This window comes from Dermacentor andersoni, chromosome 4, assembly GCF_023375885.2.
Source record: "Dermacentor andersoni chromosome 4, qqDerAnde1_hic_scaffold, whole genome shotgun sequence".
NCBI lineage: Eukaryota > Metazoa > Arthropoda > Arachnida > Ixodida > Ixodidae > Dermacentor > Dermacentor andersoni.
Window position 1 is genome coordinate 373,214 of NC_092817.1, and position 18,717 is coordinate 391,930.

General features: G+C 50.5%; 1 protein-coding gene across 6 annotated transcripts in view; it reads right to left on the reverse strand.

The window, feature by feature from the left end:
• tweek (transmembrane protein KIAA1109 homolog tweek) overlaps positions 1–18,717 on the reverse strand; it is a 647,796-nt gene that overhangs the window by 123,455 nt on the left and 505,624 nt on the right. For all 6 annotated transcript variants that reach the window (XR_008613545.1, XR_008613544.1, XM_050182732.3 and 3 more), the window contains exons 49-50: positions 2,638–2,830; positions 2,461–2,577 (exon numbers count right to left, since the gene is read on the reverse strand). Coding sequence is in view for 4 of the 6 variants with exons in the window: in XM_050182732.3 (XP_050038689.2) it covers positions 2,461–2,577; positions 2,638–2,830 (310 nt within the window). In the remaining 2 variants the exon portion in view is untranslated. The remainder of the gene's footprint in view (positions 1–2,460; positions 2,578–2,637; positions 2,831–18,717) is intronic.

An 18,717-nucleotide genomic window follows, 5' to 3' on the forward strand; every position in this document is an offset into this window, starting at 1 on the left:
CCACTTCAACCAGCCTCTCAGTTTGCCGACCGTCACTCTGAAAACTAAATTATGCAGCTTTTGGAGGAAAAGCTGCATGCACGACAGGACAGAAATTCCTCCAATGCGTCCATATAATATGCTATCTTTTTTAGTGGAAGGAGTACACATGGAAGCATTAATAGACACTGGTGCTAGTTTGTCAATTATTCACCGTAATTTGTGGTCACGTCTCTGGAAAGTTACCATCCCCTATGATGGACCTACACAACTTGCTACTCAAGGGGACACCATTCGACCTTCCGTCATGTGCAATGCTCATGTCTATGTTTATAGACTTCTGCATTAGGTGCAATTCGCAGTTGTAAACTTGTGTGCCCAACAGCTGATATTAGGATGGAATTTTCTTTCTACAGTGTCCGCTTTCATTGGCTGCCGGCAATGTGTGCTCCACATGACCGATACTGCCTATTCGTTTCATGCAGATGACGCACCACTTCGTTTGCTCGCTTCAGACACCAAGCTACCTCCTTGCCATCAGCCAAGTAGCTGAAAGCAAAACTCACGCATCAGAGGATTTACTAGCAGTGTCACACACTGCCGTATTCTAGCCGAATTGGCGTGGAATTATCAGTAAATTTCATTCTTAACTCAAAATTGTTTGTTATCTTTAGCGCTTTTGCCCGTGAATGCCGTGTGTGCTCAGAGTTTGTGCCCTGCTCCAATGGTCAGTCCCAAATGCCGGTGACTAATAAACGCCTTTACAAGTAGTGGAGGTTGCTTTGGCCTATAACGCCAATCCTAGAACTTCGATCCTGTATCCTACGCTCAACCATGCCTGAAGACACGATCCCAGTGCATCTTCAGCCAGTCCTGTGCTCTGGTGTGCCTCGCCATAGGGACCCTACCATTTTCAGTGGCGCAGACGAGATATGTAGACGTCGAGAACTGGCTGACGACAGATGAAAGGGTAAGCACCCACAACAAATGGGACGATCCCGCCAAACTGAGCAACGTGCTCTTCTACCTCGCGGGTGTCACCAGTCTCTGGTACAAAAACCATGAGGCCGACTTTCCGACGTGATCCTCGTTCAAAACCTCTTTAGTTGGTTGGTTGGTTAGTTGGGATTTAATGGCGCAAAGGCTACTCAGGCCATGCTGTGCCAGTCACAAGACAATAGAAGATGCAATGTTAAAGCAGATAAACCTGTGTTACATTATAGTTGGTGTAAATAACCAGTTGTTTCTAAAAAGTAAAACAAGTTAGTAAATGACACTAGCGGGTCATCTCCCAGTTGTAGGGCAGGGTGTAAAGGTACATGTATATTAAAGAGATTGTGTAAAAGCATCCGTCCCTGTGTATTAATGTGTGGACATGTCATAAGGATGTGTATCACTGCAAGAGGTTCATGGCATTTTTCGCAAGTTGGCAGGCTCTCTTTTCGAAGGAGAAAATTGTGTGTCAGATGTGTGTGTCCAATCCGAAGTCGGCACAGGATAGCTTTGCAGAACCGTTGCTGGTGATTGCACCTCTTACACTCGCCAATTACAGGTTTAGTAAGATGTAGCTTGGTGCTTATACAATGGTCCCATTCGTGTTGCCATTTTGACCTCAAGGCCTTCCAAATTGCGTTGATGCTATCTTTATATTTGAATGTGTTGTGTCCGTTATGTCTTTGTACGCTGCCATTGATGCACATCTATCCGCTGCTTCATTACCCAGTATCCCAACATGGCTTGGTACCCAGCAAAACCTAATTATCTGCCATATTTGTTTGTAGTTACCACGTTTAAGATATCCTCTAACAGGGGTTCATATTCGGATTTCATGTGTAGAGCTTTCAGTGTGCTTAACGAATCGGTCTATATGACTGTGTTTTCGTATTTTTCAGCGATGATCTTTTCAACCACAGTCCATATTGTATAAACTTCGGCTGTGTAGACAGAGGCATGCTGTGGTAACTAACCTCTTTAGTGGCTGTGTTTGGTCGCCCTGCTGTACGCAAGCTGTGAACAGAATCGCGTTTGCGAGAACGTGCACAGCAGCCGGGTGAATCACTTACCAGCTACATTGAAGATGTACTGGACTTGTGTAAGAAAGTCAATGCGACGGTGTCGGGGTCTGACAAAATCAGAAGTGTCTTAAAAGGGATAGAGGACAACCCACTATCCTCCTCTACAATTATAACAGCTTTAGGAAATCTTTGCTTCAGCAAAACAAGATGTATGTTTTTGCATAGGAATTTCAAGGATGATTACAATTATTTGGTTAAGTCCATTAGTTTGTGACAACCAGTTTAGTTATAACAAGGCTTGACTGTGCTCTCATTCTGAAATCACCTTTACAAAGCTTCACTATTCCAAATCATTACATTATTTTCCCACCACATTTTATTTGGCACTTATGAGTTATATAACAGTAACATATATTTTACTACTTCACAATTACTACTGTTGTCACAAAGTTTCATGCAATCATACCTCTGGGATGCTTTGCAGTGTTATCCAAGCAAATAGTGTGGCCTTTTTTGTGCCCCCTTTGCGAGCAGGTGGATCAACTGGACTCTCCCCTCCCATGGTCCATGAATTGTAGTGCACCTGAGAAAACCAGCCGCCAGGTGATGGCCAGGCAACACTCCTCAATGAGGGGCCACTCACCTTCACATCTAGGCCTGGCACCAGAAACACTGTGAAGTCCGTTGTCACCTGGCTGGGAGTGGCTGAAGCCACAGGGGGGAAGCGCATGCGAGAGGATGAAGGATGGCTGCGAGGGCCACTGCGACGTCTCGTCGGAGAGCCGCCATCTGGAAGGCCTCCAGAGAAGCTGCGCTCCTTGCGCATAGGACGGCTCCTGTTGATGACAAGCACGCAATCAGCGCCACTGTATGCTGTGTGTTGCAGCACACCTAACGCTATTGCATGGCTATATATTTTTAGACATCGTAGTACTTCTGTCAAGGGCATGCCCAACAAGGCTACCATTATGGTTCAACATGACACTGATAAACAAAAGACAGCAACAGTTTAGCTCAAAAGTTCAACAAGAGACTTAAATTTCAAAATTATCATCTGGAGTGTAAAGGGGGTTTATTCAGGTCGAAGAGGAGCAGCGACAAACATAGCACCAGCAGGTAGGGCGCAGGCAGAGAGTGAACTGGGTACGAGCCACGCGATGGCAACGGGGCTTTTCAGCCTGCTGATCTTCTTCGTCACAATCACCGCTGGAATTGAAGAGTAGCCATCTTGATGACCTAGGAAGAGGTGAGTGGATCGTAATATGGCTTCAGCCGGTCAATGTGCAGTCTCTCATCCCCGACAATGCAGGTCGAGAGATGGCGACATGGGCCCAACCACGTAATTAACTGGTGATGTTTGTGCAACCACGCGGTAGGGCCTGTGGTACTTCAGGAGGAGCTTGGACGAAAGGCCAGGAACAGCAACAGGCGGGACCCAAAGCCATACATGTGAGTAGATGGGGAAGGGGTAAGAGGGCGGCCGGAGGTCATGACACTCTTTTTAGCGGCACTGTCGAGCAGATGTCAAAAAACGGGCCAGTTGTCGGCATTTCTCGGCATACCGAGCGACTGTAGAAACAGGGGAGCATTCAGCAAGGTCTGGCCGGTATGGGAGAACCATATCAATGGTGCTGGAGGGATAGCGGCCGCAAAGCAAAAAGAATGGTCAGAATCCGGTAGTGGCTTGAGAGGCAGTGTTACATGCGTATGTGACGAATGGAAGTACAAGATCCCAGTTGGAGTGGTCAGACGCAACATACATTGATAGCATGTCACCAAGAGTTCTGTTGAATCGTTCTGTTAAGCTATTGGTCTGTGGATGATAAGCAGTAGAAGTGTGGTGAATAATTTGGCATTCAGATAGGAGTGACTGCAGGACGTCCGAGAGGAATACGTGACCCCGATCGCTCAGCAGTTCATGAGGTGTGCCATGGCGGAGAACAAAGTTGTTTAGAATAAATGAGGCGAAGTCTTGCTGATGCGGCAGGCAAGGAGGCAGTTTCAGCGTATTGTGTCAAATGATCTACGGCGATAACAATACATCGGTTGCCATTGCCAGTAGATGAAAGAGGCCAGTGTAAATCAATGCCGGCACAGTCAAATGGCTGAGCTGGGGAGAGAAGTGGCTGGAGTGGTGCAGTGGAGAGATGTGGGACACATTTGCATCGTTGGCAAGCAATGCAGGAGCGTACGTATTTGTGGACGAAGTTGTACATCCCTCACCAATAATGTCGTAGGCAAAGCCATGTGTAGGTCCTTGACACTCCATTGTGACCACACTGCCGGTCAGAGTGAAAAGGGGAGCATAAATCGTTTTGAAAGTAGCAGGGCACTACTAAGAGCCATGTGCGGCCGTCATTTCATTGTGGTAGTTGCGGCGGTATAAAAGTGTGTCACGGATGGTGAAATGCTGCGCCGGTCGGCGTAACACTTGAGGTGCCGAAGCTGCCAGAGGATTTGACAAAAATCGAATATCATGACAATCCATGGGTCTTTTCGTAGCTCCGAGGCCATGTCTAGAATGTCAAGTGGTGAGATATCATGACTAGGTAGTACTGGCATCTGGAGTAACTGGAAAGCGCGAGAGGGCATTGGCGCCAGAGTGTCTGCATCCAGAGCGATCGACGACACGGATATCATATTCCTGGATTCGGAGGGCCCACCGAGTGAGGCGGCCCGACGGGTCTTTGAGGTTAGATAACTAGCAAAGAGTGTGATGGTCCGTCACCACATCAAAGGGTCGACCGTAGAGATATGGGCAAGATTTCTGAAGAGCCTATACGACAGTCAGGCACTCTTTTTCTGTTACTGAGTAATTGGCTTCAGGTTTTGTGAGGGCACAACTGGCATAAGCGACCTCATATTCGGCATTAGTGTGCTTATGTTGTGCGAGCACGGCACCAAGGCCGACACCACTGGCATCTGTGTGAAGTTCTGTAGGTGCGCCTGGATCAAAATGGCACGAGATTGGCGGAGACGTGAGTAGGCGACGTGAGACATAAAGGCATCATCAGAGGCTTCTGACCAAGTAGAAAGTTCATTGTCGCCTTGAATAAGTTGGTTCAGTGGTGCGATCACAGTCACGAAATTGCGAACGAAATGTCGAAAATAGGAGTATAGGCCAATGAAGCTGTGTAGTGCTTCCAAGTTGGTGGGCTTTGGGAATTCGGATATGGCGTGAAGTTTAGCAGGATTAGGAAGAATGCCTTCTTTGGAGACAATGTGGCCTAATATAGTCAGTTTTCGAGCTGCAAATAGGCACTTCTTTAAGTTAAGCTGGAGACCAGCATTCTGCAGACAGGTCAAAAGTTGATGTAAACGGCGAAGATGGGAAGGAAAATCAGGGGAAAAGACGACAATATCGTCGAGGTAGCAGAGACAAGTATGCCACTTCAGGTTGCGCAGGATGCCATATATCATGTGTTTAAAGGTAGTGGGTGCATTGCACAGACCGAACTACATTACAGTGAATTCATACAAGCCATCTGGTGCAAAAACATGGTTTTAGAACAGTCAGTGTCAGCCATGGGCACCTGCCAGTAGCCAGAGCAGAGATCTAAGGAGGAAAAAAACTCCGCTCCTTGCAAACAGTCAAGTGCGTCGTCGATACATGGTAACAGGTATACATCCTTTCAGGTAATCTTGTTAAGCCTTCCATAATCAATGCAAAATCGTATGGTGCCATTTTTTTTATTAACTAGGATGGCTGGTGAAGCCCAGAGATTACTAGGAGGCTGGATGACACCACGTTTGAGCATATTGTTCATCTGGTCATTGATAACGAGTCTTTCAGTCGCTGATACTTGGTAGGGATGCTGTTGAACGGGGGCATGGCTCCCAGTGTTGATAGCGTGTGAAACAGATGTTGTGCGGCCGAGTGATGTTGTTTGGCAGTCAAAAGAGGAAGAGAAGCCTTAGAGCAAGTGAAGAAGTTTATTGCACTGCATCGTCGTAAGGTCACTGGCAATAGCTGGCGTAAAAGAATGCGGCAGTGACTGAGGAGGCGATGCCTCAAAAGTGGAAAGATAAGTGAAGTCGGCCATCGTGTCAAATATTGAAGATGAGGCCAGTGGCTCTGCTCTGTCAAGGCTTTCACGGCAGCATAATGTAAGTGGTTCGGCCGATGGTTTTGACACGCACATCAGAGAGGCACCAGTTTTGAACTCAAGGACGGCGAACGGCAGCGGTAGTAACCGTTGGCGAACTAAGAGTTCAGACGGAGCGAAGAGTACTGTGCCGTCATCCACAGAGTCACAAGAGATACTGACAAGAGCGGAAGACCAGGCAGGTATAACGGTGTCTTCTGAAACGGCGATTTTGCGACAAGGGTCCTTGTGGTCAGTGATAGTATTGGTTGAAAATGGAAACAGCTCGATTTCGCCGCGGGCGCAGTCAATGATCGCATGATGTGTGGAGAGAAAGACCTAACCTAATATGACATCGGGTGAACATGATGGCAACACGATGAATTCTGTGATATTGTCACGTACGAGTTTGTGCCGCTGTGGACAAAAGGACGTTGGGAGGTGAAGAGGAGGTTGAAGTGTCTCAAGGATTGGTAGATAGTGTTACCCTGGCTACTGAGCTACAACCTTGTAACTGTATATATTGTAAATACATATATTTTCTCCTCGCGATATATTGGTGAAAGTGCGGGGTACTCTCACCGCAAGACGGCCCTGGATCTTTGCAGCGGGCGTCACATCAGTTCCGCTGTTATGGCTGCTGACGTTGCCTCCATTGCTGACGTTGCCTCTGCCGCTCAGACACCAATGGAAGTAGTGCTAACCCAGCTACGTTACCCAGGAATCTTCATTGCCACTGGCAAGGTCGACGTTGAAGACTGGCTGACGTCGTAGGAGCGCGTCCGTAAGCACAACAAGCGGGATGCCACACTTTTGCTCGCCAACGTGATCTTTTACTTGGGAGGAACCACGAAGGTATGGTTCGAGATGCATGAAGCTGACATTAGAAGCTGGGACTCCTGCAAGGAAAAGCTACGTGATCTTTTCGGAAGACCTGTGGGACATCAAATGGGGGCCACGCAAGAGCTAGCGTCTCGTGCCCAGACATCAACCGAATTGTACATCACATATATACATGACTTTCTGGCTCTCTAATGTAAAGAGGACGCGGACATGCTGGAGGCTGATAAGGTTGGACACATCCTGAAGGGCACCATGGACGATGCATTCAACCTCGTGCTTTACAGGAACTGCTCTACGGTTAAGTCCATCATTAAAGGAATGCCGCAATTTTTAGCAAGCGAAGAGCAAATGCATTGTACAACGCTTCGACCGACTTCCGAATACAGTTGCCGCTTCCTCCTGCAACGACCCTCCGGCGTCACATAACGACCCTCCGGGGTCACACCTGCCTACAACGCCAAGCTTGACACAGGCCATCCGTCATGAACTTGAGGCTATAGCTCCAAGTTCTCACTGCCCCCATACGGATGATAACATGACCTTCTCGCTCATTCAAGCTGTTGACCGCCATGAAATTGCAAATATGGACATCCAGTCTGCCGTCCGCCCACATACCCCCCCTACCGCTCCTGTCATTGCCTCTGCTGCACCTCGACAGTCATTCCCGAATCGATATCGGAACCCCTCTGAGTGGCGGACACCGGATGACAGGCCAATTTGCTTTGCTTGCTCCCGGGTCGGTCACATCTCCCACTACTGCCACAGTAGCCACTGGTACTCCTTGCCGCAACTATATGCTGATCGCCGCTTCCACCGAGACCCTCAGCCTCTGTCGCCCCTCTCTGAACCATACTATGCCAGCCTTCCCTCTTGGGAAAACACCACCAGCCGCTCGCCCTCGCCACAATGCTGTCAGTCCCGTTCGCCTACACCTCGACGTCCCCATGCTACACAGGCCACTTCTCGGAAAACTAAGCAATGCAGCCCCCGGAGGTGAGGCTGCATTGACGACTTGGACTGCAAAACCTCTGCTGACATCTACTGCTCAACCGAACCTTGCTGAACTTTTTTGCTGATGATGTACCTGTTCAAGTTCTCATCAATACTAGTGCTCAGGTGTCGGTTATGCGATCAGATCTTCGTAGCCGTCTCCGTAAAGTCCTGACATCTGCCAAGTCGCCTGCCCTCCGAGTAGCTAATGACAGTACAACAGCCATGATGGGAATATATGCCGCCCGTGTTACCATTGCCGGCCGTCCAGTGTTAGTCCTGTTCACTGTACTGGCAGAGTGTCCCCATGAAGTGATCCTTGGAATCGACTTTCTGACAGCCCATTCAGCACTTGTTGACTGTGCAACCGGCACCCTTCGACTTGAACTGCCCCATTACTTAACGGACCCAACCGATGACCACAAATCCCGACTTCGTTCTACTGAATTTGTTCGACTGCAACCTGATGCTGCGACTTATGTCCTCATGTCGCCTTCTCCACCACTTCGAGATAGTCCTTACGTGGTGTCTGCACTTTGCGACGTCCTCCAGGCATGTCAAATAGCACTACCAAGCTCAATTATAACTCTTGTCAACAATAAAGCGTGGCTTCCGCTTCTGAACTTTGGTTTGTGTCTGCAAGTGCTTCCTGAGGGTGTATCTCTCGCTGTGCTGTCCTCTTTGGAAGTCTGTAAAGTAGCTGCTCTTACACCCAAACCACGATTCGACACTGCTGCAGCAACGACAAGTTTACGCCAATGATAGCTACTGATCTACGACCTGCTTACGCCGACGCCCTTCGCCGCATTCTGATGTCCTATGAAGACATCTTTGATTTTGGCAATCGCCCGCTAGGTCGAACCTGCGTCGTCACCTATCCAATACAGAGTGGTGACGCTTCTCCTATACACCAGACGCCCTACCGTGCGTCTGCGGCTGAACGCCAGGTGATCCAAACAGAGGTGGACAAACTGCACTCAAAAGATATACTCGAGCCAGCCTGCAGTCCAAGGGCGTCACCTGTCGTTTTGATTAAAAATAAGGACAATATTTGGATATTTCGTATCGATTACCGTCATCTCAATAAGATTACCAAAAATGACGTGTATCTGCTTCCGCATATTGATGACGCGCTGGACTACTTACACGGTGCCAGTTATTTTTTGTCTATTGATTTGCGCTCTGGCTACTGGCAAATTGCAGTGGATGAACGGGATCGCGAATAGACCACCTTCCTCACCCCAGATGGTATCTACCAATTTAAAGTGATGCTTTTCAGACTGTGTCATGCCCCTGCTACCTTCGAGCTCATGATTGACTCTTCTGCTCGGATTCAAGTAGACCACATGCCTCTGCTACCTTGATGACATCATTGTTTTTTTACCAACGTTTGAGAGCCACCTCCACCGACTCTCAGCTATCCTTGCTGGTTTTCGAAGAGCTGGCCTACAACTCAATTCTGCAAAATTTCATTTCGGCCACCGCCAAATACGAGTACGTGGTCACTTGGTTGACGCCGTTGGCATCCATCCTGATCCTAATAAAGTTCGTGCCGTTGGTGAGTTTCGACTTCCGCATTCTTCTACCGATGTCTGAAGTTTCCTAGGGCTGTGTTCCTATTTTCTGCCATTTATCCAGAACTTTGCCGAAACCACTCGTCCTCTCGCAGACCTCCTCAAAAGGGACACGTTGTGAACCTGACCAGGCTGCAGCAATTTCAATGCTTATCAGTCGCATTGTCAACCCACCCTGATGGATCATTTTGATCCGCATGCCTACACAGAAGTTCGCACTGATGCAAGTGGCCATGGCATTGGCGCTATCTTATCCCAATGACAGCGGGACACCAATCATGTGATCGCATATTCCAGCTGTCTTCTTTCAGCACCAGAGTGCAACTACTCCATAACAGAATGTGAATACTTGGCTCTTGTTTGGTCCATTGCTAAGTTCCGCCCTTACCTGTTTGGTCAACATTTCACCGTTGTGACAGATCATCATGCCTTATGTTGGCTATCCTCACTTAGAGACCCGACAGGCCATCTTCGCCGCTGGACTTAACGCCTGCGAAAGTACACCTTTTCCGTGTCCTACAAATCTGGAAAGCTCCATAAGGACGCCGACTGCCTCTCCCGCTATCCTGTCGACCCTCCTGATGGCACCGAAACCGATACAGATACCTGCATTTTGTAGATCTCTTCTCACGCATCACGTACGAAAGCGTCGTGACCCATATGCACGATCCGTCATGGAACGCCTTACCTCAGAACAACAGGACGTTTCCCTCCATATGTTTGTTCTTCAGGACGGGACCTTATACCGATGCAATATGAATCCACATGGTGCTGAACTGCCTTTCGTCGTTCCACAGTATCTGTGCTTGACAATTCTCCCGCAGTTACACGATGTGCCCACCGCTGGTCATTTGGGTTTCTCCCATACATACGACCGTATGCGCAGGCGATTTTTCTGGCCTGGGCTATATCACTCTGTTCGAAACTACGTCGCTGCCTGCGAACTTTGCCAACACCAGGTGAGGGTACCGGGCTGGCGCCAGGTGGCGTAGGGTTGCAGGCACGAGATGGTAGGTAAATGTGTAGAGTAGCAGGCATGGGACGGTATGCAACAGTGTGTGGCGAGGAGGAAGAACATAAAAGGCGGGTGTGCACGGTCTGCATGCGGGAAGCACGCGACAACGAACTGAGTGAGTGAAGTAATTGGCGGAGCAAGCCACGTGTGGAGCGGCACGACAGAACGCAGACTGCATGTGTGTGCGTGCGCTGAGGATTTCCCAAAATGAAGAATGTACTTGATAGGTGAAAGAAGCCTCCATTGTCTCTCGTTGTCACCCTCCTGTGGCGTCGGCCTTTGTGAAAAACTGCTGCCGTGATACGTCAGACCATACTGAGTGTATAGATATCCCCAGTAAGCCATTTTTCTGTGTCAGCCTGGACCTCCTTGGCCCACTTCCAACTTCATCCTCGGGCAACAAGTGGGTGGTCATTGCGACGGACTATACCACGCGTTATGCCATAACGCAGGCCCTCCCTACGAGCTGATAGAGGTCGCTGTTTTCTTTCTAAGGTTGCCGACGACCTTCTTCGCTCTTGCTCCATGTCCCACAAGTTCACAACGGCTTACCACCCACAGACAGACAGACTTACCGAGCGTCTCAACTGTACACTCACGAACATGCTGTCCCTGTACATGTCTGATGATCACCAGGATTGGCACTGCACCTTACCCTTCATGACGTTTGCATACAATTCGTTGCGTCACAATATTACTGGTTATTCTCCGTTCTATTTACTATATGGCTGTGACCCATTCTTGCCTCTCGACTTGCTGCTCCCTTCCGATGCCAACACTACCCCGCTCTATGCACACGATGCCCTTGTTCGCGCGGCCACAGCACGACGCATTGCCTGTGACTGTCTTCTGGCGTCTCATACTATCCAAAAGCATCATTGCGACAGTTGTCGTCGGGACGCTCATTTCAGCCCTGGGTCACTCGTCCTGCTTTGGTTACCCTCCTGTCGCGTTGGCCTTTGTGAAAAACTGCTGCTGTGATACGTCGGACCATACTGAGTTCTTTGCCGAGTCACCAGCCTCATATACGAGATATCACTTGTGACTTCGACATCTTCTGCCCCACCAAGAACTGCTATTGTGCACGTTTCGCGACTAAAGTCCTATAACTTGTGCACTGATTCGACACCCTAGGAAGCATCGAGACGATGCTTCTGCCGCCAGGGGTTAATGTCACGTATGAGTTTGTGCTGCTGTGGACAAAAGGACGTTGGGAGGTGAAGAGCAGGTTGAAGTGCCTCGAGGATCGGTAGAGGGTGTCACCCCGGCTACTGAGCTACAACCTTGTAACTGTATATATTGTAAATATATATATTTTCTCCTCGCAACAATATAAAGGTACGCCTGAATGTCAACACAAGCGGTGCAGGTGCAAGATGGCTTGACGTGCTGTGCGTTGGCAATCTGAAGGGACAGTCCAGAAAGCGTCGTTGTCATTTTTCCTATCTTGCGGCAAATACGGGTATCTATTGCTGAAAGTGCAGCGCCGGTGTCGACAAGTGCTAGCATCAATGTTCCTTCAATTGCAATTTCAATAATGTTTTTTGGTGAAGTGTGAGGCCTTATACATTTTGCTGACACTGCGGTTCTCATCTCCTGAACTGCGGTTCTCATCTCCTGAACTGCGGTTTTTGGTTTTCCTGGCGCAGAGGGCTCCGCCGATGGTGCATGGGGGAAAGGGAGCGGCGGCGAGGAGAAGAAGAACGGCGAGTGGAGAATGTGGTCTTGACGGCAGGAGGAGATTCAAAGGTGTCTGAATAGTTGCGGCGTTGTTGGAAACGTGGCACATATCGACGCACATTGTTGGGGACGTTCGGCGTAAGTAGGCGACAGTGACGTGCTACGTGTCCAGCACGGCCACCATAAAAACAAATCGGACGATTGTCTTCTGTGCGTCAATGGTCTTGAGGTCGTGCATACTGCACCACTGGCTGGGCTGGAGGGGATACGGGCGGGCGCAAAGGTGGGCGAAGGGGACAGTAGGTCCGTGGTGCAGGCCTCGTAGCGACCTTGGCGTAGGTCAGGGGAGTGGCCATCGGAGCCAGCTGGAGAGAAGGTGAAATGTGGTCGGCTACCTGCTCCTTGATGACACATTGGAGAGTGGGTGTCAATGGAGAACTCAACTGGCTATGTGTAAGTGGAATCAAAGAAAGCTGATGAGCCACCTCTTCAAAGACGAACTCACTGATCTGTAGCAGCAGCGAAGTGTTATCCGAGGCAACCGCCAAGCTCGACAGTGAAGTGGCCTGAGAAGGAGATTGACAGGTGGCTATGCATTGTTTGCATAGTTCATCAAAGCTTTGACAGAGACTGACGAGTTCAGAGACTGTCGCTAGATTTTTTGCCAACAGCATCTGGAAGGCGGCATCTTTAATTCCTTTTAAGATATGGCGGATCTTCTTGGAATCAGCCATTGTGACGTCAACGTGGTTACAGAGGTTACAGAGTGTTGTACCCCACTGCGGGGTACAACTGGAAATCTGGAACTTCGCAATCGGACACTGCAGCCCGTCTTCATTATGCCGGAAGAAGGACCACCACAACCAAAATCCACTGCCCCGGTGACCACCGTGGTGTACCCTGCACCTCCACCAATTGTAAAGGGGGTATATTCGGGTTATAGAACAGCACAAACAAACAAACGCAGCATCAGCAGGTAGAGCGCAACCGGAGAGAGAACTGGGTATGAGCCACGCGATGGCAATGGGGCTTTTGAGCCTGCTGATCTTCTTCGTCACACGAGCAATGTTGAATGTATCTTACACAACAGGATATCTTTAAGCCATTGCCTCTGGCATTTCTTCTCCAGCTCACTCAGGTGGAAGGCCACTTGCAATGGTAGACATGGTTGGCACACATTATATTGCTATGGAACAGTATATGTGATGATGAAGAGGCGAGCAGTGTGAAGACGACGACGACAATTAGAGGCTGGTGCGGGCTGTTGCCTCTTGGCCAAGTGCGGCGTATTTTCTTGTAAATATACTTGTATATAGCTTTTCGTCTGCGTCTTCCTACGTAACATATCTGGTAGAGGTGGACGTTCCCTGTACCTCGTCACGGAGCTTTGCAGTGAACGGTACGTCAAGCCTTCCTTCATGGCTCCCGGCGACGACAACTCAACGCCGCCGGCTCCGACACCTGCTGCCACTTCGACGACCTATATCACTCTTCCCGCTCCCTGTGATCCTGGTGTATTCTCGGGCAAAGATGGGGAAGATGTTGACGACTGGATCAGCCTGTACGGACACGTCAGCCGCAATAACTAGTGGGACCCTACTATCATGCTCGCCAACGTAGTCTTTTACCTCGGTGGCACACCTCGAGTTTGGTTTCGGATGCACGAAGATGAGCTCACCAGTTGAGATTCGCTTAAGCAAAAGCTCCGAGATTTATTCGGCAACTCCTACGGTCACCAACTTACTGCGCAGAAGGCACTTTCCGGCTGTGTGCAGACGTCAACAGAGCCCTATGTCACGTAGATTCAGGACGTCTTGGCTCTGTGCCGCAAAGTTGACGCACACATGACTGAGTCAAACAAGGTTTCCCACATCCACAAAGGCATTGCCGATGACGCCTTCAACTTGCTCGTTTTCAACAACGTGGCGACGGTGGGTGCAGTTATCAAAGAGTGCCGCCACCTGGAACTCGCTAAAAGCCGACGTATTGACCAGCAGTTTGCCCGTCTGCCCAACACCCCAGTGACATCTTCCTGTGCCGACGCTCCTCGTCCCAACAACACTGGCGATGCTACCAGGATCGTCCGGCGTGAGATCGAGTCTGCCTATCCGGCTGCTTCAACTCCAGCCCCACCCACGCAGCTGCAGTCACGGTTTCCCTGATCCAGGCAGTTGTCCGCCAGGAGTTCGAAAACATGGCTCTCCACACCATCTGCTCGGCCCATCGCCCTGATACCCGCCCGGCTTCTTCGATTCCGCCCCGTTCCGCATCTTCTTACCCACCACGTTTCCGCAACCCATCTGAATGGCGCACTGCTGACGACAAGCCCATTTGTTTTCACTACCATCGAATCGGGCACATTACTGGGCACTGTCGCAGTCGCTGGGGTTCCCCAACCCGATCTACTTATACTGCCTACTCTCGCCCCCCAGGTGGCCCTACTCATCCCTATGCCGCACGCTCCGATAATGCCGCCACTGATTCTCCAACGCTGAACTGCCCCTATTCTCGTTCTCCTTCGCACCAACGTCGACAATCTCGCTCTCCCCAGCCCCGTCGCTCCTATTCACCAACTCCCTTCGGACGCCGCTCACAGCCAGAAAACTAGACGATGCAGTGCCTCGAGGTGACGCTGCATTGTTCCCTACGCCACCAAATCCTCTACTGACGTTGCCCACTCATCTGAACCTTCTTGACGTGCAAGTCGACGGTGTTTCTGTTTCTGTGTCTGTTCTTATAGGCACTGGGGCGAATTTGTCATCTGTGAGCGCTGATTTTTGTAACTGGCTCAAGAAAATAATCACGCCCGCCACGATGCCTGTTGTCCGTGTCGCCAATGGCGGAACAGCCCCTGTAATTGGTATGTGTGCTGCCCGCGTCTCCTTCGCCGATCGCTCCACTATCATGCTATTCACAGTCATCGCCCACTGTCTCTACGACATCATCCTTGGCTTAGACTTCCTCTCCGCACATTCTGCTCTCATCAATTGTTCCACCAGCACTCTCTGCCTTGACCTGCCTGTTCTGGATCATGCTGAACCACACCCCAGTCGCCTCAGTTCCATCGACTTCGTTCGCTTGCCACCTTCGGTATTGACTCACGTTGACTTAGTGTCATCCCCACCAGTCCCCGACGGTCACTACATCGCGGCTCCTATGCAAGACGTCCTCTTTACTCACAGGATCACAGTACCTCATATAGTTTTATCTATTACGGCGAATTGCACCTGCCTGCCAGTGGCCAATTTTGGCTTGACGACACAAGTGCTGCCACGCGGGATGTCTCTGGCCCAGCTTTGTTCATTCGAGGATCACTCAGTAGCATCTATTGCAATAGACGACAATTCAGCCGATCCTCCTCTACCATCGCAGTCGGCAACTTGTACCATCGCCGACTTACAAAAAATGATTGCGCCCGACATGCCATCCGAGCACGCTCGTGAGCTCTACCGTGTTCTGTTTTCCTACTACGATATTTTTTACTTTAACGATTGTCCTTTGGCCCAAACTACAGCTGTTAAACATCACATTAATACCGGCGATGCCCCTCCTATTCATCGCCGCCCGTATCATGTGTCACCGGCTGAGCGTCAAGTTATTCACGCCGAAGTTCGCAAAATGCTTGCCAAGAACATTATTGAACCGTCATGTAATCCATGGGCGTTACCTGTTGTACTGGTCAAAAAGAAGGATGGCTCATGGCACTTTTGCATGGATTATCGGCACCTAAACAGGGTTACCAAAAAGGACGTGTATCCCCTACCTTGGATTGATGACGCCCTTGACTGTCTCCACAGTGCACGCTATTTCTCCTCTATTGACCTTCGCTCCGGCTACTGGCAGATTGCCGTGGACGATCTTGACTGCGAGAAGACTGCTTTTGTAACACCCGACGGTCTTTATCAATTCAAAGTGATGCCGTTCCGCCTATGTAATGCTACTGCCACTTTTGAACGCGTGATGGACTCCCTTCATCACTGTTTAAAATGGTCCATGTGCTTGTGCTACTTGGACCACATTATAGTATTCTCCACAACGTTCGCTACGCACCTCGAGCGCCTCTCAGCAGTCCTGGACGTTTTTCGTCGAGCCGGTCAGCAACTCAATGCATCGAAGTGCCAATTCGGCCGTCGCCAGATTACCGTCCTTGGACATCTCGTTGACGTGAACAGAGTGCAACCGGACCCAGGCAAGATTCACGCTGTTACGCACTTCCCTGTTCTGAAGTGTGTCAAGGATGTGCGCAGCTTCATCGGCCTTTCTTCGTACTTCTGCAGTTTCGTGAAAAATTTCGCCACCATAGCGCGACCACTAACCGAACTTTTGAAAAAAGACCCCCTTTCCAGTGGGGCGATAACGAGGCCTCTGCATTCTCGCATCTAATCGACCTTCTCACAACGCCTCCCGTTCTGGCCCATTTCGATCCTTCTGTGCCTACTGAAGTCCGTACTGATGCCAGCGGTCACGGAATTGGCGCAGTACTGGCACAACAACAGCGCGGCCATGACTGTGTTATCGCTTATACCAGCACGCTCCTCTCACCCGTGGAGCACAACTATTGCATCACCGAGCGTGAGTGTCTGGCCCTAGTTTGGGCGGTTGCAAAATTCCGCCCATACTTATATGGCCGACCCTTTTCCGTTGTCAAAGACCATCACACGCTTTGCTGGTTATGCTCACTGAAAAATCTTACAGGAAGACCTGGTCGCTGGGCCTTATGCCTCCAGGAATATTCGTATTCTGTCATCTATAAATCTGGCCGACTACACAAGGACGCTGACTGCCTGTCTCGCTACCCGGTCGACGAGCCTGACGCCGCCGACAGTAGAACTGCCAACGGCATTTTCTCCGTGTCTGCCTTCACTAACATCGCCGATGAGCAGTACCGAGACCTATCGCTGCGAGCACTCATCGAGCGTCTGCGCTCTACACCTACCGACACATCCGTTCGCCGATATGTCCTACAGGGCGGCATTCTGTACCGAAGGAACTTCTTCCCTGACTGCTCTGATCTTCTTGTCGTGCCAAAACATCTACGACAGACTGTGCTCTTTCAGATGCATGACGCACCCACTGCAGGACATCTTGGGGTAACCCGCATGTACGACCGCGTCCGCCGCCGCTTCTATTGGCCTGGTTTCGCTACGATCGCGAACCGAACTTGCCCCTAGACACGGCCCTTCCTCCTGCTGCGATCTCAACAAGCAAGTATGCGCGTGACGCCATCGCCCTCGCCGACCATGCATGCCAGCTTGTCCGTGCTCGACTGACGGCCTCACAAACCACTCAGCAGTGTCAGTACAATTCCCGCCATCGTGACGTACAGTTTTCGCCTGGTGTGGTCATGCTCCTGTGGTAACCCTCTCATCACGTCGGACTTTCAGAGAAGCTCCTTTCGAGATACACAGGGCCCTACCGTGTGCTGCGCCAGGTGACGCCTGTGATGTACGAAATTGCTCCTGTGGGTTCAACCTCGTCCTCTCCTCTTGCATCTAGTGATGTCGTGTACGTCAGTAGGCTCAAGGCCTACTACACTGCTTCTGAGTCCGACCTTTAATAGCTCCGGGACGGCGCTTTCGCCGCCGGGGGTAGTGCTAAAGAACGGTATTTGCGATGACGAAGAGGCGAGCAGTGTGAAGACGATGATGACGATTAGAGGCTAGCGCGGGCTGTTGCCGCTTGGCCAAGTGCGGCGTATTTTCTTGTAAATATACTTGTATATAGCTTTTTGTCTGCGTCTTCCTACGTAATGTGGGGATGCGCGACTCTCACGCGTCCCCTGATATGTTGGTTTTCCCGCACGGCTCGCGTGGCCTGGCGCCCGCGGCGGTCGGACTGGTTGAGGCGCAGTACGAGAGATGGCGCGAGTGTTGTGCTGCTAACGCCGCCGACAGGCGGGGTAGTGGAGAGACAAGGCGCTTGCTTTTTCCCGGCGGGTCGGCGAACAGCGTGGACGTCCCGCGCACGCGCCCCGACCCATGCTTCTGCGAGACCGCCTCGCGTGGCCTGCCTTCGAACGTGCCACCGTTCGCGTGACTGTACGCGCGAACGACCAGGCGTTAGGATCCAGCATCGGGCGAGCATATTCGCTCGCTATCCGGTTGCGGTGAGTCGGACTTCTAGATTTGTCGCACACCCATTGGCATGTTTTGTGGATAGCAACTCGGCTAGCAGGCATTGATCTATGAAAGGTGCAATAAATGCCCTTGCGATTGTTTGCACTACTGTGTTGTCGTTCCTTTGTCCCAAGAGCACGGAGGAGAACCCCACATCTGGCTGCCCAACGTGGGGCTCTTGGGGCATCGGACGATAGATCTAACAGTTTTGCTTCGTTCGAGACCTTTGAACCGAAGCGTAGGGCTAGCGTGGATTTTGATCGCTAGCGTTGGCGACACGCTTTCTTGAGCGAGGCGACGGTGGCTGTAGTGTGTTTGGACATGTCAACATGCTAAACCTTCTCGCAAGTTTTTTTTTTTTTAATGACATTCGTCGGTACGAGAGCCACGTGGTCTGCATCCTGGGAGAGCGAGGCTTAG